The sequence below is a fragment of the Anolis sagrei genome, chromosome 3 (genome assembly GCF_037176765.1).
Source record: "Anolis sagrei isolate rAnoSag1 chromosome 3, rAnoSag1.mat, whole genome shotgun sequence".
Lineage (NCBI taxonomy): Eukaryota > Metazoa > Chordata > Lepidosauria > Squamata > Dactyloidae > Anolis > Anolis sagrei.
Genome location: NC_090023.1, coordinates 107,252,957 through 107,276,320, shown reverse-complemented (window position 1 = coordinate 107,276,320; position 23,364 = coordinate 107,252,957). Strand labels below are relative to the sequence as shown.

Here is a 23,364-nt window from a genome sequence, read left to right as displayed (position 1 = left end):
GGCGCAAGAAGCGTCGCAGAGGACGTGCAGGAGACTGCTGCTTCCCCAATTCCCCCACAGACCCTCAGAAGCGACCCGCTTTCATCCAGAACCCGCGTCTCGTGGGAATGAATGGGTCAACACGGATCAGGCCTGCCTCCCGCGCCTCGCGCCTCTATCCCGCTCGCCGCACCTCTCGCGCCAGGTAGCGCCTCCTCCAGCGCTCCACCGAGCGACTCAGCTCCGTCGGCGTCGCCATGAAGCAAACTCCGCGCAGAAGAGCCCCTCCCAGCAGCAACAGACGCCAAAGCGAGGAGGCGCAGGGCGCATGCGCCTGGTGGACCTTTCTCTGCCCTCCATGCTCGCGCGGGAAAGAGGGGAGGAAGGCGCGAGTATTATTCATTCTGCTGCTAAGAAGCCGTGCGCGCGCCTCTAACCTCTAAGGGGCGCGCTTCTTCAATACAACCCCGCGACAGTGACGTCACAGCGCTGTTAACCACATTCAGGACCCACTGGCTTGTGTCTTGCGCTCTTACACTTTGTTGTCGTTCATTCGTTCAGTCGTTTCTGACTCTTCGTGATTTCATGGACCAGTTTCTGTGGGAAGTCCTGCTGCACATTTTGCTATAGTTTTTCCATGAATGTCTCCATAGCCACCTCATCACATTGAGAGGGCAGCCTGTAAGACAGGACCAAGGCACTGACAGTTCCGGCTCCTACAGTGGTACTCGCAGGAACACCTCAGCAAGCAAGAGTCCAAAAGTGGCAGGCTAAAATCCAGAACCTCAATCAGTGGGCACAGGGACAGAAAGTGAGGTGAAATCTTCCAAACAGGCGTACAGAAAGCAAAACAAACACCACAGGGGTGTTAAGAAGAAGAAGAAGAACTACTTTATTTTTCTACCCCGCCTCCATCTCTCCGAAGGGACTCAGGGCGGCTTACATGGGGCCCAAGCCCTGGCTGAATACAGTTAAAAGAAAGCAATAACAATTAAAACAACACAAAACAGCATAAAACAACATAATAAAAATAGCTAGCAAGAACAATAACAGCAGACTAATTTTGGAGGGAGGAGGAAAACCACTACATGAACTAGTTAAAGGATAAAGTGGTTTAGTAAGGTAGATGGCAATGTATTAAGGCATAGGAAAATCATGGAAACAGAGCAAATTAACAGGATCAGTTAATATAATATAGGACATCAGATTGAATGACAATTCAATTCATAATACAAACCATTTGTCATAGGAGTCATCAGTCGAAAGCATGATGAAACAGCCGCGTCTTTAATTCACATAATAACACTTAATTCACTTTAATAACACTTCCCTATACCATCCAAAGCTTATATATCCATATTTGGATAAAGCTACTTAAAAGCTACTGTTCTCACTTACAGATTCAACTTAAGAACCTAACTTGTTCATAACTTGGGGACTGCCTATATATGGAAGTATTAAAAAATCTAAAATATGGAACACTTCTGATCCCAAGTATTTTGAATAAGGAAGGGTCAATCTCTGCACTAGGGGAACAGGTAACTTATACGCCTGCTGTCTAAGTGTTAATGGGACAATTTTTCAGCCTTACGTTTCTTTAAATCAGATTCAAAATGGGCAGTCCTTTAGGTTTAGCAGTTTTCAGCTTGTAGTAAGCATGCTACTAGTGGATCCTACAGGTAGTCTAGGTGGAACAACTGTTTCAATCATAACAATAACATGATCATCAAGAATGAACTACAATTTGTAAATTAAAAATGGTGGTTTACTGTTACTGCAGCAGTGAATTGTATGCTCAATAGTGTTACTGTTTCCTACAACCAAGTGATTGGTGGAACATGGGGTAGAAAAGTGTGATGAGAAGGTCTCAAGTCAATTGTCAAATAGAGACTGGTCAAAAGAGTACACTTTGTCATGCTGGCATGGCAAGAGACGAATTGAGGACAGGAAAAGAGATTTAAAGATGGGCGCAGAGCCAACCTTAAAAACTGTGGCATAGACACTGAGAACTGGGAAGCCCTTGAGCGCTCTAGCTGGAGGTCAGCTGTGACCAGCAGTGCTGTAGAATTTGAAGAGGCACAAATGGAGGGCAAAAGAGAGAAACATGCCAAGAGGAAGGCGCATCAAGCCAACCCTGACCGGGACCGCCTTCCACCTGATGCCCTCACTGCAGGAGAACATGCGGGTCAAGAATAGGGCTCCACAGTCACCTACGGACCTACCGTCAGGACACCACACTTGGAGGACAATCTTACTTGAACAACGAGGGATTGCCTAAGTAAGTAAGTAATAACACAGTTCCATTGAATTAAAATAAAAAGAACACCCATTTTGCTAAAAGCACAACAGCAGTGGCCATTGAAACAGTGATGTTGCACTTAATTTATTATAGCAAAGGGAGTTTCCATTGCCAAGCATCCATGATATAAATCAGACATCGTTTATATGCTTGTATTTGTTGTAGGGCATTAAATGTTTGCCTTTTTTGTGTGTAAACCACCCTGAGTCCCCTAGGGGAGATAGGGTGGCCTATACATAATTTTTTTAATTATTATAACAAAAGTTAAATATTTCAATAAATTTAAAAGACTACAATACAAAATTACATTTAGAGAAGCAATAAGCAGAGTCGCTTTGTTTATCAAGATGAATAAGTGTAAATAAAAGGAATGAATTGTTTCAGGGCTGCCTATGAATTGGGGAAGCCAAGAAGAATAAAAGCAGTAATCATGAACTAGTTACTAATTTTATTTGAACTATTCAGTTAAACTGGTAAATACACACAACCAGAATGACAGAACTTCAGATTCTTCAAATCTCATTTTAAATTATTTAATACAAAAATCAGGAGGAAACAAAAATACACCTGAAATTTACCAGTGTTTGCACTTTTATTTCACAACATGCAAAGTCAATTGAAACACGTTTTAAAAAAAGTTCTCAGCTATAAGCTGGAATTTTACATTTATACATGGAGAAATGTTCAATTTTTATTTTAAAAGCTGAACATAATTTTGTCTAAACTTGCTGGACAATGATCGTCTAATCTGCATACCTGTTAAAGCCATGCTTTTATATCTGCCCACAGTCTGTAATTGTAATCCTTTTTGACATTGCTCCACTAGGAGAGCCAAAGGATTCCATTTTTTTCACAATATCCATACCATCCTTTACAAAACCAAAGACAACATGTTTAAAGTCCAAATGCTCTGCCTTTTTGAGGGTAATAAAGAATTGAGAATTATTGGTGTCTCTACCACGATTTGCCATTGACAGTAAGCCGGGGCCCGTGTGTTTTACTTCAAAGTTTTCATCCTCAAACGAATTGCCATAAATTGATTTTCCACCTGTGCCATCGTGCCGAGTAATGTCGCCCCCCTGAAATATAAAAAAATTAGAAAATTAAGTGGAATATGATGAAGGCTGAAACAACAAATGTGTCCTAAAACGTGTTTTACTAGTAATGCTTTATGCTAAAGGTTTTGGTTTTGTTGAACCTCTACTGATGGAAATGGGTTTTTAATCTTTAGTGTGCTTTAGTAGAATTTTTTGAATTTTTTGAATTTAAGGGAAAGGCGGGGAAGAGGATGCAGAAATGGGGGCGTTGATATCCAATTTTCTTCATCGTGGGCAATTATTGTCCTTAGTTCACTCTTTTATTTGTTGCTTCCCCTTTCACTCTATGTTTTTGTAAAAAAAATATTTCATATTATCATTCTCATTTCATATATTCTCTCAAAGGTAGCCAGTCTGTGGTCTTCTTGGGTGAGCCTTGAGCTTTCTCTAGTAGGTGAGTTAATCTTTCCATATTAATGATTTCCATAATTTTTACCATCCACTTATCAGTTAAAGGTGTATTTTTATTTCTCCAATTCCTTGCATAAACTATTCTGGCAGCCGTTACAAAATCATTGATTAATTTACCTTTATTATTGTCCATTTCCACATCATTTATTTATAGCAAAAAAAGTATTCTGGTTTCATCGATATTTTTATGTCCATTTTTTAAAAATTTTCTCTTGTATCCCCTTCAAATAAAAAATATTGGAGGGGGATACAAGGTAATTTTTTGTATTTTATTATATTTTAGTTGTTGTTTATCTTGTCTGTTAAGTTTAATTAGATTGTGTTATATTGTCGAAAGTGTTTATCTTGATTTAATTGTTTGCATGGTTTCTTTCTGGTAATTGAATGTTTTCCTTATATGTTGGAAACCGTCCTGAGTCCCTTTGGGGGTTAGGGCAGTATACAAATAAACAAATATATAAATAAATAAATGAGCATGGCACAATAGCTGTTGAAATGCAGCAAAGGGATCTAAATCAAATTTATGTTGTACTACATCTCAAAAACTAGAGCTGATTTGGGGGGGGGGGGGGTGGTTCCCAGAAATAGGTCTAACAAATGCACCCAGTATGTATGTATGTATGTGTATATATATACTGAGCTCAGAAATATATCTTGATAGTTTGTTGAAGAGGCTACAATACTTTTGTGATGTCTGTATCTGTATTCTTTTAAAGTAAAAACATCACACAGCTTTCCATTTTGTTTTTCCTATACAACCCAGAGTTTAGAAGATGATATATAAGTCATTCCCAAAGAAAATGTTACATGGTATCTTGTGAATATTTAATATATTCCCAATATTTTTGTTTCCACTTACTTGACAGACAAAATCTGGAATTATCCTGTGAAATATGGAGTTCCTGAATCCAAAACCTTTTTCTCCAGTGCATAATGCCCTGAAGTTCTCAGCTGTTCGAGGAACAATATTTGAAAACAATTCTATGGTTATATGCCCCAAAGGCTCATCATCAGCGGAAACCTCAAGATAGACCACAGGGTTCGTTTCCTTGGACAACTCTGTTGTCAGCGATATATGACCCTCCTGCAACCCTGACAGGTTTAGCTGGCACTCTTCAAATCTCCTCTTGAATGCATCTGCCAGATCTTGACTTTTAAATCGGACAGCGAGCTGTTCTATCTTAGCTTCACCATCTGAAATAGAGGTTTGAAATGTGATTAAAGCATACATCTTTGATATGTATGTAGTCAGAATCAACTATGGAACATCATTAGATAAACACTCACCGGCATAATCTGTTGCAGTCCAAACCATTGCATTATTTGAGGTGTTCAGGGGTTTTAAATCCATTGTTCTTGTGATAATGTGATTTGCACAGACTTTGAGAACTTGGTCCCTTCTCATTAAAATTCTGTAACACTTCTTCTGTGTATGGAAGAGAATCTTTATTTCTCCAACACCGCGTTCCTTCCACTGATTGACATCTCTGTCCCATCTGTATAATTTGGCTCTCTCTTTGAAGATAATTTCTTCATCTTCTTCTCCTGACTTCACCTCAACCTGGCAAGAATAAGTCACGTTTACTCAGATGTAAAGAAAGTCAAAATACAACCCTATATGCATTTCAGCCAAAAATATGTTCCACCATTTCAGTGAAGCTTACTATCAGGCAGGTCTACTGAAAACTACACCTTTAATACAGTACATCCTTGAATTACAGGACCTTGCCAGAAAACCTCACTGGGCAGTCAATATGGGATAGTGGTTTGAGTATTGGACTAAGACTTTCGGAGACTAAGGTTCAAATTCCTTCCTGACTGAAAATCCAAGAGGTGACCATGGGCAAGTCATACTCTCAGTCTCAAAGGAAGGCAATGGCAAACTCCTTTGAAACAAATCCTGCCAAGAAATCCCTTTGAGACAACTTCTAAGTGTGCAACAATACAACTTCTCTTCCAATTTTGAATCAGTATTGTATATCTTGCACAATCAACAGGCCCTCTTAAAACATAAGCAAGGTGTTCCCCATATAACACCGCACGCAACAAAAGCATAACAGATATAGCAGGTAAAACATTAGCATTTGTGTACACATTCTGTAAAGATGCTTCCAAAGAATATTCAAATTTCCTATAATCAGGATTAAAAATCTTACTTCTGGTAGTGATACGATCGGCTCAAAGTGAATCTCATCATTATGTACAACATCTTCGTCACTTCCATCTTCTTCATTATCTCCTTTAGTGACTGTTTGAACTCCAAATACAGTTGCTCCTGTATCTGCCCACTTGAAGTTGCTATCTATTAAGATGAAAAGACAAACCCTTAAAATTCTAGATGTTTCCCTGATCTCACGAATTTATTTGCATTAAATAAAGCAATTGATGAAAGTTCAACATAGGGCACTCTGTATGAATAGTAAACAGATAATAGATACTAGCTTACCTTTAGAACCAAAAGCAAAATCCCCAGAATTATTTGAAGCCAGGTCAGCAAATGATAGGCCAGGTATGTTGCCAAGGGCAAATGAAAAAGGTTTAATTTCTGTATGAAGAAAAAAATGGTTATGGTCCATTTTCTATTTCATAACATAGAGAGCACCCATGTATTTTCTACTACTATAATTCTTGACAAAGGTCTAAATGTAATAATAATAATAATAATAATAATAATAATATAAAATAACAAAAAATAAAAAAGTTACAGAAAATGAACACATCAAGCTACTTCCGAACTTCCGAATTCAGACTGACAGAGTTTTGGAGCACAATATTCCTGTCCTCATGATTGTGTTAAAAAACCAAGTATGGATTGTCGATGTTGCAATCCCAGGCAATAGAAGGATTGAACAGAAACAACTGGAAAAGTTGACACAATATGAGGATTTAAAGATCGAACTGCAAAGTCACTGGCACAAACCAGCCAAGGTGGTCCCAGTAGCCATCGGCACACTGGGTTCAGTGCTTAAAGACCTTGGCCTGCACTTAAACACAATCGGCGCTGACAAAATTACCATCTGTCAGATGTAAAAGGCTACCCTACTTGGATCGGCACACATTATTCGCTGATACATCACACAGTCCTAGACACTTGAGAAGTGTTCGATGTTCAATACAACAGTCAGCATAGTGATCTTGTTTGCTGTGTACTCATCTTGCTGTGTTTCAAACAACAACAATAACAACAACAAATTTATTACCTGCCTCTCTTTATGACTCAAGGCAGGGTACAACATTGTGAAAACACTATTAAAATACAAGATATGCTGAGTTAAAATGCAGGTTAAAACTCACTGATCAATGCAGATAAAATTCACATGCTAAAATTGATTGGGTCCATATCATTCACTGCTACCTAAACAAAAACCCTTTTGAGACTCTCTTGGCTGTAGTTCTTCCTCACTATGGGGACAAAATCTGATCTCACAATATCCACATGGCTATTAAAGTTTGGTGTGCAGTATACTCAAGTATAAAGCTCTTTCATATATCAAAACAAGCAAGTATACCTTGGTCTGTAGAAGTGACAGAACTGGAATCACTTTCTTTTTTAGTTGACAAGTCAACAGGCTTGTCATCTGTTCCTAATAAAGCCTGTATCGTGTGTATAGGTTTGGTGGTAGAATCCGGTTCTTCTGCTTTACTTGTACTGGAATCTGATTCTTCATTTCTACTAACCCCTACAACAAGGTCTTCTTCCTTAGTGGTACATGTGTCATCTGTTGAACTGGTTACTTCTTCTACTTGAGCTTCCTGAAGAAAAAATCATAAATGTTATGGTTTTTTTAAATGGATGCCACATCTGGACTAGTTGTTTAAGTGACAACAGAACAAGCTTACCTAGGAAACAAGTACATTTCAGACAATGTAAGTGGTAAGAATCAAGAACAACCTGTTATGATATCATCTTCAAGGGCTCTTCATTTTACTTTATTTTCAACATATGCACTCACTGATCATAAAAACAATCCAAAAGTTTTATAATTCAAACTATTGTCCAAGCCAGGGCTATTCCCTAAGCCTATATAATAATGGTCCACAATCAAAGAGTAAGCAGAGAATGTTTATGAACAAACAGGTTGACCTAATTTGGACAAATGAACTAAGCCACAGATACAACAGAAGAAAGCCAAAGATTACTGTTCATTGGCCTGAAACCTTCTGGGACACTCTATTAGAAATTTCAGGTAATCTCCAGAGCATTTATCAACCTATGTACAGGTGTGGTAATTCTTGATGCCCCACAGTCCCAAGCTCATGTGGACATAAAAACCCTTTCTCATTAATATCCTACTCATAGTGCACGTAGTATTTATATGGATAGGACATCACCCTATCAGACAAAAAAGTGAATAGCACACTGAAATGGGACTGGTAAAAGAAAACTAAAGTTACGCATTAGAACTGCAAGCAAATCCAGATGAATGGACACTTAACCCACTTCTTCTGTTACTTACTTTAGCCTCTTGAACTTTTCTAAGTTCTGTTTGGAAGTCTTCCAAGTTCTCATTGTCTTCATCAGTATCACTGCTGATCCCACAAAGAAAGGTTGGAGGAAGCTTCAGAATCTCTGCTTTGGCTTTTTCTTCAGGAGTTGGCTTCTTTTCCCATACGAGAACACACTCATTCTTACTTTCTGCTTCATTTTCGCCTATGATAGGGAGAAAATAATATCTTAAATTCTCTTTGAAAGAATGTTTGAAAGATGACCTAACTGTCTACTGTCCCCATAGAGTTTATTTTATACATGTTTTTTTAACCATTATTCATTTGTTATTTTTTGTGTGTGTTGTGTTTTTATGACTGTATACAGAATTGAATATTTGCCTTTGCACTGAAAGCCCTTCGGGGAGAGAGGGCGGGTTAGAAATAAAGAAAGAAAGAAAGAAGTAAATATAGTGAAACAGAAGCACTTGATTTCTTCCCCTATTGTCACCCTTTTATCCTTGCATATCCTGATTTTAGATTGTAAGCTCAAAGGACAGGGAAATGTCTGCAAGACTCTTCGAACTTCACTGACTGAAGTGCAAGTAAAAATACTCTAAATAAACCAATTAGTACATGTTTTGCATACTTTACAGTACTATCCTATGTATCTTAGAAGTAAATCTAATAGATAGGATTTATTCCAGGTTAGGTACAGGAACCTAGCTCTAGATAATTAGAAAACAATTAACAATGGTAATTATTATAAAAGTTCAGAATTAAATCCCCACAACTGCAATAAATAAATATTTCTATCACCAAGCAAACAAAACTTTGTTTACCTTGATCTTTTTCCTGTAGTTTCACATGCTCTTTGGGCTCATCAGGATATAACTTTCCATTAAGCTTTTTCACAGCCGTTTCATAGTCCTCATCTGTAGTGTGAACATAAAATTAACGTAATAGAACAAATGAACTAGTAAATACATTCATGTTTACAAGAAACATTCAGGCTTTGATCTTTTCCTACAGTACTATAGAAAAAAATACTCTTAAACAAGAGAAGCACTGTCAGTTATAAATTACTGCTGTTAAATTTGTGGTTGTACATGAAAGAAGAAGAGAAGTGAATTCCTAAAAACTCATCCTGGAGAGGTGATTCCACAGAGAAGTTACTCCTTCTCCTAAATTATGACTTGGAGTAGCCAAGGCAGCAGATATCACCAAGTGTGTCAAGATAGACAAAGTGATGATTGCCAGGATGATTTTGCACTGCATGACTGAAAGGCGGCACTGCATCAAGAGAAAATCTAGTTCTCTTTTTTCAACTAGAAGGGTTGGGGAGTGACAATGATGTTCTGTTCCAAGTCATTCAAAAGCTGGAGAGCAACAGAGTATTGTTCTGCCCAGCCAGCTGAATGCCACTCTGATCTTAAGAGTGCCCACTGGGAATAGGTAGAGCAAGTTCCTGAATCTTGAAATCTCCCAGACAAAATTTTGACTTGGAAGATGTACAATGCCTTGGCTTAGTTTGGTGTGTCTATTAGAGGCATTCAAAATATCCACCAAGTGCAGCAATAAAATCACAATGTTTTCCAGATCTGGACTTATTCTGCTTTTTCACACAACCAACACTCCATAAAACTGTTGGATACAGAAGATACACACTCTTTTGCTTTAGCATCACCAAATGTGTCACTACTTGCTGCTTCTATTTGGCAAGTGTGCAGCAAAAACACAGCTACGGGCAATGAGTAAGAGGAAAGATAAGAGATGGCTGGGGGGGGGGGGGGCATAAGAAAGCATATTGACAGAGTAAAACAGATGGCACATAGGCAAAGTAGTGTGTGCGAACTGTACAGAGAAGACCAAAGGGAGAAGAACTGAGATAAAAGCACAGACTCTGCCATTAATGTATTTTTTTTAATCCTCTGGCCCTTGGCTAGCCTCCAGTGGTTTGTTTTATTGGTTTTTTTCGTGTCAGGAGCAGCTTGAGAAACTGCAGGTTGCTTCTGTTGTGAGAGAATCGGCTGTCTGCAAGCAAATTACCCAGGGGATGCCCAGATATTTGATGTTTCACCATCCTTTTGGGAGGCTTCTCTCATGTCCCTTCATGGAAAACTGGGGCTGACAGAGGGAGCTCAACCCACTCTCCTCAGTTTCGAACTGCTGACCGGTCTGTCAGCAGTCCTGCTGGCACAAGGGTTTAACCCACTACGTCATCGGGGGCTCCCTCTAGTGGTGACAGGAGATAATTCAGTAAAAGATGCCTCCTTCACAGCATTGAAAGATGGGATTAATCAGTGGTTTTTTTTTTAAGGGAAGGAGGAAAAAAATCAACAATAATGAAGACATTTGAAGAAGATTCTGATTCTGTCTGGTAAAAAGAGCCACAAGAAAAGGAGTGAAGGAGCATTCCAAATCTAGTAAAGGCAAGGGACAGAATGAGAGAGGAGCTAAAGATCATGGTAATCAAGGAATCACCTTGTAGAACGACAGCATATACAATGCTGGGCTAAGATGAGTGTCATCCACTAGTGAAAGCATAGATATGTCCTGCCAGAGATGCTTGTATCCTTCCTGTCCTAACTAGCCCACAATCTTCTCTTTGGCCTGTACTGGCCTCTCTTCTATGAGGCAGATGTATTTTCATTACAGTAAGATGAACAAATGCTTTCACAGTTGCTAGCACGTTAAAAGAGATTCAGCATTCTGTCAAAGACATGCTGCTCTAATACAGTCAGGAGCAGAAATATAACATACTTTACCCACCAAAGCGGTCATCTTGCTGCCCCGAGTCCCCTTTGGGGTGAGAAAGGCCGAATATAAATGTCATAAATAAATAAATAAATATTGTGGACTAATATGCATAGCTACAATACCTGGAATAAGGGAAGGGAGGAAGAAAGCTCTACTCTTGAAGAAGTTCCACCAATGAAAGAATATACTACTAAATTCCATTTGTGGAGGAAGTCGGTGAACATGGGCAACCAATATTAGAGACAAAGTAATGAAAAACAATGTCAAATTGTCAGCAAGAGCAACTTTTATAAATCATCTTCTATCAAAAAATATTTACTCCTAAAAATTATTAACTGGAACATGGACATAAATTGTAACATGGAGACACTTCTTCTAACCATTGTAATGTTTCTTACCATCGTCATCTTCGCTCAGATACCCAGGTTTGTTTTTGTAGCAAAAGAATGTTGGAGGTAATCTAAGTGACTCTGCAAGGGCTCTTTGCTCAGTGGTGGGTGTTGCCTCATATACAATCAACACATCATCTGATGTGTCTGTATCTGGGACTTTCTTAACCTCAACGGCTGAAAAATAAAATACAAAATAATTCTTTGAACACATCCAGAATCAGCACTTACACTTCAATGCTAACATATTTTCAGAGCAGGCGAGAAATATATTGATTCATTTATATGTTATGGCACTATTATGCAGTTTTTAAAGCCGCCCCAAGTCCCTTTTTGGGAGATGGTGGCAAAATATAAATAAAATTGTTGTTATATTCAGCTTGAAGACAATAAGGCATTAAGAACTTAACACACACATTAACAAAGAGTATGTATTATTATTTAATCTGATATTATTATTATTATTATTGTTGTTGTTGTTGTTGTTATTGCCACTGTTTGCAAGATTAAGAGTCAAGGAGTCTCACACGTTAAAAATATACCTTCAGAAACAACACGTATAGCTTTTTCAATTCTAAAAGTATGTATTAATAAAAAGATTTCAGCCTCCCAATGGAAGGATAGAAAGGAGGGAGCCAGCCATTCTAGCCTCCTGAGGTAGGAAGCTTCAAACTTGCATAAGGGCAGCCATTGAGAATGATCTTTCCTCTGGATCTCAGGATCCAGGCAGGCTTAAATTACCTGCACTGAAACTGTGTAGGTCTTTGTATGTCACAACCAGCACTTTGACAATGACTGCAATCATGCCATGCTTCTACTTAGAGACTTCCAAGCATAGCGCACCTTCCATTCACTGAACTTCATCCATATATAAGCATGTGACATTGGATTTCCTTTCTTTTCTGCAGCCACGGCAACTTTGAGCCATTAACATGTAAAAACGAAAGTTTCAAAGGGTGGCTATGAAGAAACCAACATATACTCAACTTTAAGAAATTTTAACCTGAAAATTTATCATTAGAACCTGAGTTGACTCATCCAAGGGTCCTGGTTTCCATAGAAGTCTAGTTAATGGAAATCTATTAGGCTAGGCAATGGCCTTGGATACTGACAGTTACACCTGAATCATCATGGTCAGCTCAGGAGATGCCTGGAAATGCATGTAAATTGTTATATAATATCTTTGGCTACTGAACGTTTTCCTTCTTTTGCCATCTGGAGTGACTTTATCAAAATGTTAATAACCAATAAGCTTATGATCAATCCTGTTGTTATTCCAGTAATATAAAATATAATTATAACTTTTCATCCTCTGGAAAATTAATTTTGAAACAAAAACCAGAGCTTCTTACATAGCATTGTTTTTAAATTAAAAATTATTGAACATGCCAAAGAATCCAACAATTATGTAGATGTAATAGAATTAGTGTCAACGAGAAGCTTGTTGGAAGCAGGAGAAAAGAAAAAGCTGAACTACAAGAAATGCTGAAGTTTAAAGAAGTTTGCCTTTTGATGCAATGGTAAAGGGACTGGATGTGGAAAAGAATGCAGATAAAATGGCTCCACATTCACTCAGAGCAGTCAGTTAAGGGCACTTTAAATGACAAAAGAAGGAAAGCAGGTTTAAAGCATCAACTGGTTGGTGTATGCAGTTAATGGGCAGATATGGATTTTATCTTCAGAAGTGACGCAAGATTTTGCAGAAGCTTCCTAAAGTGTTGGATGAATATGTAATTGTGTTCCATACATTTATTAAAAAGCGAAGACAGGAATGACATCAACATGTCTAACATTGGTGGTGTGAGTAAATGTCCAATGACCTTTGATATGCCTCCGAGGCTGAAAAACCTGCCTAAGGTCAGACAGCAAGTTTCCATGGCCAAGCAGGGCTTTGGTCTCTTGGGAGTCCCTGTCCAGCACTCAAACTACTACACCACACTGACTTGGGAAACTTGGTACCTGTGTCAAATCTTTCAAAATCTTCCTGCCTATCTTGACTGAGTTAACTTCTTAATTAAAGCAAATTAAAGCAAAACAAAACACAGAAGCCAGTAAAAGCTGGACACTTGGAAGATACAGGAACTGAGCATTCCAACAGAGGAAGGGCATCCAAAACCAGCCTCTTATCACAACAGCTGTAAAGTCCTTGCTATTCTTAAGCATGCAAGTTAACCTTTCTACCCTTTTCTACATACTAAGACAGCCAGTTATTTTGCTAGAGCTGGGCAGCTGACATTGCTTTCCAAGAAGTGATACACCACCACATTCAGTGCAGGGTGCAAATACCTTTACAACCCGGTTGAGAGGGAGATGCGCTGGTCCAAAAGGCCATTGGGTTAGATTTAAAAAGGCTAAAATTAAATCCTACAAAATAAAGAATGCATGAATTGAAATATCAAGTCAACATTCCTGCAGAGTTAGGGGAAAATACAATGTAAATAAAGGACCACTAATTGTACACTATACTTCTTTATACTTATACAATCTGGGTCACAGGCTTTTCTGAGCCCTACTCAGAATAGAGATGATGTTGAGGAAGAACACAAGTTCTGTCCCTTTCCATTGTTGCTCTTCACAGGAGGAATGGTCTGCCAAGTAAAGCATTAGTTATGCCTGGAGGCTCTCCAATGGAGGTGGGATCCTGATGCCCTCTTCATGCTATTTCTTTCCACATGAATAGAGAAGCAATGAAAGCAGTGGGGTATATCACTATCTTTCTACATGCATTATTAACTCTATCCAGAAAGAGTGAATAAGGCTCTACTCATAGTAGTTATGTACTGCTACTAACTTTCAATATAGCAAAACAAACATTATCTACTGCATTATATTACATAAACCACAAACTATTCAGATGGCATTAGTAAAAATGTGTCCAATTCTACTTTTAGCCTTTTGTCACATAAGTGGCAGCCTATTCAGGCTACAACATACCATGTATAATGATTCTGCTTTCACCTGTTGTCTCCCTAATCTCTCATTCTCATTATAACCACATATCATAGTCTTCCTTGAGGACTATTAAAATCTCAGGAGACGAGCAAAAGAGACTGAAAATTCTTAGACTACAGACTCTAATCAACATGGCCAGTGGGAGTTGCAGCCACCAGAAGGTGATTCGAGGAAACCGGAAATGTCTTTTGCAAAATCTTTATAGCATATACACAGTAAATTGGCTCTCCCCTGCCACCACAGGCAACTGAAGTAGGGGGAGAAATTGGACCATAATATGACCTAAACGATAAGTATATATACACGCTTTAGTGGGTGTGTGAAGAAATATCATTAGATTTCTCTGAGATTCAATAGCTAGGTCCCATACCTGGCCTCTGAAGCCATGTACAGATAAATATAACCCAGCATTCCATAGTGAAGAAAGTCCTATCTCCAGCATAAAGCGACATCCTTCTATTCACGACAGCATTTGCTGTTAGTGCTAGTAACGCTGTGGAGTTACTGTTATCTAATTTTAGCATTATATGTTTAAGAAGTACAGCAGCCAAGTTTTAGAATATGAGTTTTACACACCAGCTTCAATAGTTGTCCTTAATAAACTCACATATTAATGACATCTATAATTTTTTAAGACTAGAAACTTAATGAATATTCAGAAGGCTGAACTGATATGCCAAATGTTGTGTCCCAACATCTAACAGGCCAAGCCAGAGAATATCTGTATGAGCTTACAGTTCTGATTCAAGGAACTTTCACTGATCAATGGAACAGTCCTTAAATACCTCAACAAGCCTATTTTCTGAAGACTTTTGAAATCACACATATTCTATGAAGTCTTTTGGCATTTTCCCATCTAAATTTGACAACTGTACATTAAAAAGCATCCTGCACCATTGAAAATAGTTGGAATGGAAATGTACTCATTCACAGGACTATTTTAGCATAGAAGAAAATTAAATGCTCACCTTTTTCCAATGTTTTAAATGAAAAGTTAGGAAGTGCATCCACTTTTGAAGTAGTCCCTTCAGCATCTCTTTTGCCACCTGAAGACTTCCAACCAGCAGCACCACTCTCTTGACATTCAGCAGGCTTGCAAGTCGTTGTGTCATGAGAGTACTCTGGCTCACATTCTGAGCTGTCACTCTGGTTCTTGGGAGGAGCATTGAAACTAAAGCCAAAGAGAGAGCCTGTTGCCGATGTATTCCCAAATGTGAAAGGCTTTGACTTTCCATTATTAAAAATACTTTTCACAGATTCTGAGCCGAAGACAAACTTGGGTGGTGAAACCACGGCTTTTGTTGGCGTCTCAGTTGTGCTCACCACCACTGATGGCTCTGCAGTTTCTATAACAGTTTCCTCATCCTGCTTTAAATCAGTCCGTTCCCTGGTGGTTTCCTCCAATACTGCAACAGCTATCTTTCCACACGGAGATTCTTTTGGGGTATTGGCACGTGAAGAGAGAGGTGTGATTAGAGTGTCTTTTTCTTGAGCATATCTTGCTTCTTCAAAAATCTGCTTAAAAGAGTCAGCCACATCCTGGAGTTTAAATCGTACAGCCAAGAGCTCCATTTTCCTTTCACCTTCAGCAAAGTCACATGCCGTCCATACCCATGCTCGCTCTGTGCCTTTCATCTGCTGGATGCCCATATCTGGTGTTATCCTATGATTGGCGCAAAGCTTTAGCACTTGGTCCCGTCTCATGACTACACGAACTTGTTTAGTGTCATAGTTTTGTAGGATCTTTATGTCCCCAATACCTCTCTCTTTCCACTGATTAGCCTCTTTATCAAACCTATACAGTTTAGCTCGGTGACTGAAGACAACCTGCTCATTCTCTTCCCCACTTGTTACTTCCACAAGGTCAGGCAAAGGTACCACAGGCTCAAAGTACTGCCCATCTCTTTCATCTTCTTGGGTAGCATCAGATTCCTCATCAGTGCCCACAGAAGTCCTACTTTGGTTCAGTTTGGAAGGTGACTTTGAAGGACTTAGTGCAGACTTGAAACTGAAGTTAAACCCTGTGGTAGACTCCCCAAATCTAAACAGATTCTTCCTCACAGGGCTACTAGCCCGGGGCAACCCAAACATAGAATTATCCGTTCCATCATCCAGTGCTTCTCCACGTAAGTCGTAATTATCCCACTCTAATGTAGGCCCAGTACTTTCAGAATGTGGCTTTATAATCAAATCTGAAGTGTTTGTGGCAGATGTAGAGTTTTTACCCTCTTCATCTGCAATTTTAGTTTTCTCATCTGTCAGGAAGGTTTTGAGATCTTTCAATCCACTTTTCATTTCTTCGGCCTTCTGTATGAGCTCTGCTGTTTTCCCAGTATCTACGAGTTTGTGGGGGGTTTGGAGTGGTATATCTAGCAATAGTCTCTGGCATTCTTCAAATTTCAGTTTGAATTCCTCAGCTTGCTCTGGAGTTTTAAATTTGGCTGCCAACTGCTCCAGCTTGGCATCCCCATCAGAGAAGTCACTGGCTAACCACATCCATGCTTTGTCTGATCCTGAGAGGGGTTTCAAGTTCATGGTAGTTGTGATCCAGTGGTTTGCACAAACCTTCAATACCTGCTCACGCCTCATGAGCATTCGTAGTTTGCCGTTTACTTCGTTCTTAAGAATTTTCAAGTTGCCCACACCACGTTCTTTCCACTGGCTAACATCTGCATCAAACCTAAAAAGTTTAACTCTTTGTGAATATAACACTGTTTCATCTTCTTCACCTGTGACAAGTTCCACTTTTTCAGGCATTTGAACAACAGGTTCAAAATGAATATCATCACTGTCTTCTGTCTTATATGCTTCATCGTCCTTCTCAAGATCAGTAGAAGTATTTGCTTTGGAACATGTTTTAGCACCTTGGGAAGAAAATAGCTTTTCACCAGCACCTGAAAAGCCTTTGAAGTCTGGATCTTGATGGCCAAATTTAAATCCTTCCCCAGTTTTTGCAAGGTCAGCAAAAGTGAAAGTGCTACTATGTTGGCCAAAAACTAAATCACCGTGTTGTTTGCTAGATGCATCAGGTGATTTGGCGAGAGCATTTTCTTCAAAAATCTTGGCTTTTTCTTCAAGACTTTTCAAGGAACCACCTTCTTTACTCTGTTCTTTTGCAACATCTTTAGTAGGCTCTTGTATTCCAAATTTAAAATCTCCTGAAGGAACAGGCATTGAAAAATTAAATCCTCCTTTTAGGGGTTTAGCTTCAGTACTAGTAGGAATCTGAAATGTGAAAGGAGACTTTCCTTGTTCTGTGGGGTGGCCAAATTTAAAACCTTTATCTGTAATGTCACACTTGAAACCAGTTCCCTGTGGTCCTCCAGAAGTTTCAGATAATTTGTTTTTAAATCCAAACACAGGCTGTGGAGCACTAGGAGGTGCGACTGGAGCACTACTAGAGGGATTTGGAGTCTGACACGCTGCACAAGTTGGTGAAGAGCCTTCATTTCGTACGAGACATACACTGCAGTCCCACTGGCCCTCCTTTTTCATAAAGGCAGAACCGAATCCACTTTGGGAGACCTTTGAAGTGTCAATCTGGCCAAATTTGAAGCCAGTCTGAGGAACAAATACTGATGTGTTAGTTCCACTGGGATTCTTGCAGTTAATACAATGGGATGCGCTGGCTTCGTTTCCCATAGAACACACCCTACATTCCCATTGGTTGTCTTTTTTGGCAGAAATGAGTCCAAATGTGCCCTGTGTAGCTTCAGGAGTCGGTTTGAAAGACACAGAATCTGATGGAAGCAGCGCAGGTTGTGGATTTGGAGTCTGGCATGCCACACAATTCTGTGCAGTAATTTTATTTCTAACAAGGCAAGTGTTACACTCCCACTGATCTTTCTTTAACATGAACTGTTCGCCAAATCCATGTGTAGGGTGTGACCCTAATACTTCCTCGCCAAAAGAAAAGGATGCAGGGGTAGCTCCACTTGATGCAATTGTGAAAGTGCTTTTGGCGCTTGTGTTCTTTGTTGCGCTGCTCAAATCAGGACCAGGAACCTGAGAGTTACCAATAGCAGTGGAGGTTCCACTCTTGAATTGGAATCCTGAACTCAAGAGACCAGGGTTAGGTTTGCCAGAACCACTTACATCCCAAGGAGTACTTTCTCTTGTGGATGAACCACTCTGTGAAGCCTGTTGACTAACGTCTGTTCCACAACTCTTCAAACTATTCTGGGCTTCTTGAAACTTGCTCTTGAAAAGCATTGCTTCCTCTGGTGTTTTAAATCTGATGGCAAGCTGTTCAGGTTTGGGCAATTCATCTGCATAGTCCAACGCATGCCATACAAATGATTTTTCTGACCCAGCATTTGGTTTCAAAGTCATGTCAGGATTGATGTAGTGATTTGCACAAATCTTCAGTACTTGCTCCCGTCTCATTAGAAGACGGATCTTGCCAGTGATTTTATGCTTCAGAATTTTTACGTTACCAACGCCCCTCTCTTTCCATTCTTTGTACTCAGTGTCGAAACGGAAGAGTTTTGCTCTGTTACAAAAGATCTCTTCTTCATCTTCCTCGCCTGTTTTCACTTCGATCTTGTCAGGTAATGGCACAACAGGTTCAAAATGAGGCCCATCCTCCTCCTCCTCTCCACCGTGAAGACTTCCATCCGTCTCATGACTTCGATTTGCTACGTCTGAGCTTGGAGGGCCAAATATGGGCCTGCCGGGTTCCTGAAAACTGAATACTTCCCCTTTTCCAAGCCCAGAAGGCTTGGGCTGATTTGGACTCATTTTATCTGTAAATGAAATCCCTGAAGCATTCTTGCCACCAAAACTGAAGATGCTGCGTTGTCCTGCAGCACATTCGGCAAGTGTTTTCTGCCCAGTGTATCGATCTTCTTTGATAGGTTTGTCTGATGTCAAAAGACCCAGAAGACTGTCACTGTTACTGTAGCCTGTACTGTGAGGCTGTGTTACAACCTGAGGCGATGAAAAAGTAAAATCACCATCATTAGATTTAAAGTTAGAATTAAACTTGAAGGTAGTTGGCTGAGTGGACTGAGCGGAGGTCATCAACGAAGATGATTTTGCTCCTTCGGCTGGTATCGGCTGCCCAAAATTAGGTTTCCCAAATTCAATCACTTTTGATTCTGCAGATTTGGAAGCAGATGGGGCTGCTGAAGGCTTTGTGAAATAGCCTGGTTCAGGCAATGGTGGATTCGTGCTTGTTGGTGGCACACTGTAATTGTAATAGTCCTCATTCCCACGGGGAGACAAAATCCCAGTTGCAGGAGAATCAAAGCGCAGTGGAGTACCATACATTTCTTGTGAAAACATACACGCAGATGTGTTCTGCAGTGGAGGAGTATGCATTGGCTGCTGATATGTATAGATATGCTGCTGAGGCGTAAGCCTGTTCATGGCATAGACAGGAGCCTGAAACAGGAACAATATTTGGTATTACTCTTAATGCAGCAAAAACTGAACGCTATACAAATATTAATATTTTAACTTTGGTTTTAATCTGCTTTCAATCATTCAAGTATCTCAGCCTTAGTATGTGACAAAACAAGAGCTCTGACAAGATATTTGAAGGTAAAAGTCAATGTAATTTAGCTTTTTATATGTTTATCACCTTTCTATCAAGTAACATTTATAATTACCTTTGTGGGGGTCACATTGGTTGCTGCAGTCCTTAGAAGATATTGGGAATTGTAAGCTGGTGAAGAGTTGTAGTATACAGATGGACCTGTTGTAGCAACTGAATACACAAGAGATAATATTAAGAACACTTAGATTTACAGGAACCCTAAATTCAAAGTCTTCAGACATTTCTCTGCGCTTCAGCAATGATATCATCCTATACTGTAATAACATTCTTCACAAAACAAGCGATACATTTTCAGTCAGATCTTAAGACTATGAATCAGGAAACTGAATTAATTTAATTTAATCCTTCAAGACATTGTGTCAAGTCTCCTTCAAGCAAATTATTACACATAAAAAAGTTTTAGATGTTAAGCAACTGAAACATTATGATTTTAAATAAATTTTCTAATACAGAAGTATTTCACAATGTAGTTACCAGTCAAAGGTGCTCCATGAAAGTTCTGTGCTCCTTGATAACCATCTGACATGGTCTCTGTTGTATAACTTTCAGCAGGCCACCGATGAGACATGTTTGTATTTGAATTATTAAGCTTCATTTCTTGCATCTCATTCTATCAGAAATACAGAAATATTACAATTGTTTACACCAAGAGATTTCTGCTTTCTCCCTAAAGAATCTCCCCAAACGAAATAAAGGAACAACTCACCAGACAGAAATAAGACTTATGCTACAAATACATGCTTGAAAACTTAATTCTTGCTATTGGATTACTAGACTTGGAAAATGAGTTCAATTTTAACAAAAGCCAGTTCTTTCAAAATATAATTTAGTGTTTTTCTTTCTCTCTTGGAGTTAAACTTCCCAAACTATAAAAAGATATGAAGAGTATTCTTTCTATCAACTATTTCTAATGCACAGTCCTAGGCAGCATTATTTTCACTTCTGCGACATTCATCGTCTTACTCCCCAGTGTTTTAAAAAATTGTTTTAAAAGTTTTTTTTAAGAAAAATCTGCCTATCTGGCTGCCTTTAATGTAAAAAGAAGAGATAAATTTATCTTTTGTACTACAGGAAAAAATTGACATCACAAATGGTTATCTTCTAACAGGATTCTATAACAATACTGGATGTAACAAAACTTGAAGTACATTTACAGGTTTTTTTACCAGTAGCTGATTTTTATTCTGCTGGCTGCTTTATTGTAAGAATATTTTGGTATATGGCATCTAATTTTCATTGCTATGATGCCAATTTCATCATAGAAAGGAAGACAGCATGCAAATGTCCCACTGCAAACATACTATAGTTAAACACAGGCTTCCCCATTCATTTGACAGATCAGGGACTTTGGCCACTGGCTGAAAAATAGAGGCTTAAAAAAAATTGCAAATACAAGACCAAACACTAGATGATGGTAAGTAAAATGAGAGGGTGCGGGGGGAGAAAATGTGTGGTCCTAATAGCAGAAAAAAGTCAAAAGACCTCAGCTGAAATATTGTGTCCAGTTTTGGGCACAATTCAAGGAGAATATTGACAAGCTGGAATATATTCAGGAGAGGGAAGTCAAATGGGCAAAGATCTGGAAGCCATTCCCCGACTAAAGGCTTAGGATGCTCGGTATGTTTAGTCAGAAGAGAAGCTTAAGAGATAATAGGATATCGTGTTTAAATATCTGAAAGGATGTTGAAGATGGAACAAACATGTTTTCTGCTGCTCCAGAGGTCAGGACATGGAGTAATGGATTCAAACTAAAGGAAAAGAGTTTCCATTAGGAAGCACAACCTGGTGGTAAGAGCTGTTCTGACAGTAGTAGTATATCCTGCTTCAGAATTTGATAGACTGATAAGAGTCTACCCTTGGGGGTTTTAAAACAGAGGCTTAAAGGACATATGTTAAGAATGCTTTGATTGTGTATCCCTGCATGGCATGGGGTTGGAGTGGTTGACCCCTGTGGTCTCTTCCAACACTCTGATTTTGTGAAAGTATGGCACACCGTTATAAGTTATAACTATCAAAAGAATGAGTCATCACATTAATAAGAAGCCTGTCGTAGCAGTATTTTCAAGAGTGAAAACAAAAGGCAAAAGTGAAAGTTACGCTAAATATCACCAGTAATTATACGAAGTATTAATACTTTTGTCAGCACTTTGCAGATGATATGATGTCAACACCCAATAAATCATGTTAAAGCAGTGATTCCCAACCTTTTTTTGTCCAGGAACCACTCTCCGACATCAGTACCAAAAGGGTTACGAATTGGTTTTTGGTCAACTTTAGATTCAGTTTGGTTATCTGAGGTGTCGATTCAGAAAACTGCATTGGATAGATCACATCAGCTCTAGTTTATGATACAGAACATGGCCAAAAGCAAGGAGGAGCTGAGGAGCCTTCTAATCAAGGTGAAAGAAGAAAGTGCAAAAGCCGGGTTGCAGCTAAACATAAAAAAACCCAAGATTATGGCAACAAGAATGATTGACAACTGGAAAATAGAGGGAGAAAACGTGGAGGCCGTGACAGACTTTGTATTTCTAGGCGCAAAGATCACTGCAGATGCAGACTGTGGCCAGGAAATCAGAAGTCGCTTACTTCTTGGGAGGAGAGCAATGTCCAATCTTGATAAAATAGTAAAGAGTAGAGACATCAGACTGGCAACAAAGATCCGCCTAGTCAAAGCCATGGTATTCCCTGTAGTCACCTACGGATGTGGAAGCTGGACCTTAGGGAAGGCTGAGCGAAGGAAGATAGATGCTTTTGAGCTGTGGTGTTAGAGGAAAGTGCTGAGAGTGCCTTGGAATGCGAGAAGATCCAACCAGTCCATCCTCCAGGAAATAAAGCCCGACTGCTCACTGGAGGGAAGGATACTAGAGACAAAGTTGAGGTACTTTGGCCACATCATGAGGAGACAGGAAAGCCTAGAGAAGACAATTATGCTGGGGAAAGTAGAAGGAAAAAGGAAGAGGGGCCGACCAAGGGCAAGATGGATGGATGGCATCCTTGAAGTGACTGGACTGACCTTGAAGGAGCTGAGGGTGGTGACGGCCGACAGGGAGCTCTGGCGTGGGCTGGTCCATGAGGTCACGAAGAGTCGGAGACGACTGAACGAATGAACAACAACAGTCGCCATCTGCTTGCCCACAGAAAACCGTATTTAATAAGCCCCGGCACTATAAGAGGTTTCACAAGACCGGTCACTCTTATTGCAACGGTGTAGTAATGGTGAGGCCCCGGACCACAGGTTGGGATTCACTGTTTTAAAGTAAGCAGTTGTCCTCTCATCATTAGTCTATTTATTTTAATAAAGACAGTCCCCAAGTTACAAATATCTAACTTAAAAATGATTCATAATTAAGAATGGGGATGAGACAATAGGAAGTGACAAACAAGCCATACTTTTCAAAATCTAATTGTCACAGAGGCAAAAAATGTGGTAAAATCACCTGAACAGGGGCAAAAACAACCAAACAAACTCTACAGGGGAGTTAACCCTTTCCT

At 39.4% G+C, this 23,364-nt stretch overlaps 2 protein-coding genes across 5 annotated transcripts in view; both read right to left on the bottom strand.

The window, feature by feature from the left end:
* Positions 1 to 982, bottom strand: part of CCDC138 (coiled-coil domain containing 138) — a 39,421-nt gene extending 38,439 nt beyond the window's left edge. Inside the window, exon 1 of one of the 3 annotated variants that reach the window (XM_060769692.2) lies at positions 173 to 982. In XM_060769692.2, coding sequence (XP_060625675.2) covers positions 173 to 382 — 210 coding nt within the window. In that variant the 5' untranslated portion in view covers positions 383 to 982. The remainder of the gene's footprint in view (positions 1 to 172) is intronic. The other 2 variants (XM_060769691.2, XM_060769690.2) reach the window with 2 other exon arrangements.
* Positions 983 to 2,706: 1,724 nt separating this feature from the next.
* LOC132771543 (E3 SUMO-protein ligase RanBP2) overlaps positions 2,707 to 23,364 on the bottom strand; it is a 45,964-nt gene continuing 25,306 nt past the window's right edge. Inside the window, exons 18-30 of one of the 2 annotated variants that reach the window (XM_067466841.1) lie at positions 20,347 to 20,482; positions 19,925 to 20,022; positions 15,281 to 19,697; positions 13,647 to 13,724; positions 11,370 to 11,537; positions 9,054 to 9,146; positions 8,244 to 8,437; positions 7,296 to 7,539; positions 6,233 to 6,331; positions 5,943 to 6,088; positions 5,074 to 5,347; positions 4,646 to 4,980; positions 2,707 to 3,357 (exon numbers count right to left, since the gene is read on the bottom strand). In XM_067466841.1, coding sequence (XP_067322942.1) covers positions 3,052 to 3,357; positions 4,646 to 4,980; positions 5,074 to 5,347; positions 5,943 to 6,088; positions 6,233 to 6,331; positions 7,296 to 7,539; positions 8,244 to 8,437; positions 9,054 to 9,146; positions 11,370 to 11,537; positions 13,647 to 13,724; positions 15,281 to 19,697; positions 19,925 to 20,022; positions 20,347 to 20,482 — 6,588 coding nt within the window. In that variant the 3' untranslated portion in view covers positions 2,707 to 3,051. The remainder of the gene's footprint in view (positions 3,358 to 4,645; positions 4,981 to 5,073; positions 5,348 to 5,942; positions 6,089 to 6,232; positions 6,332 to 7,295; positions 7,540 to 8,243; positions 8,438 to 9,053; positions 9,147 to 11,369; positions 11,538 to 13,646; positions 13,725 to 15,280; positions 19,698 to 19,924; positions 20,023 to 20,346; positions 20,483 to 23,364) is intronic. The other variant, XM_060769688.2, reaches the window with a different exon arrangement.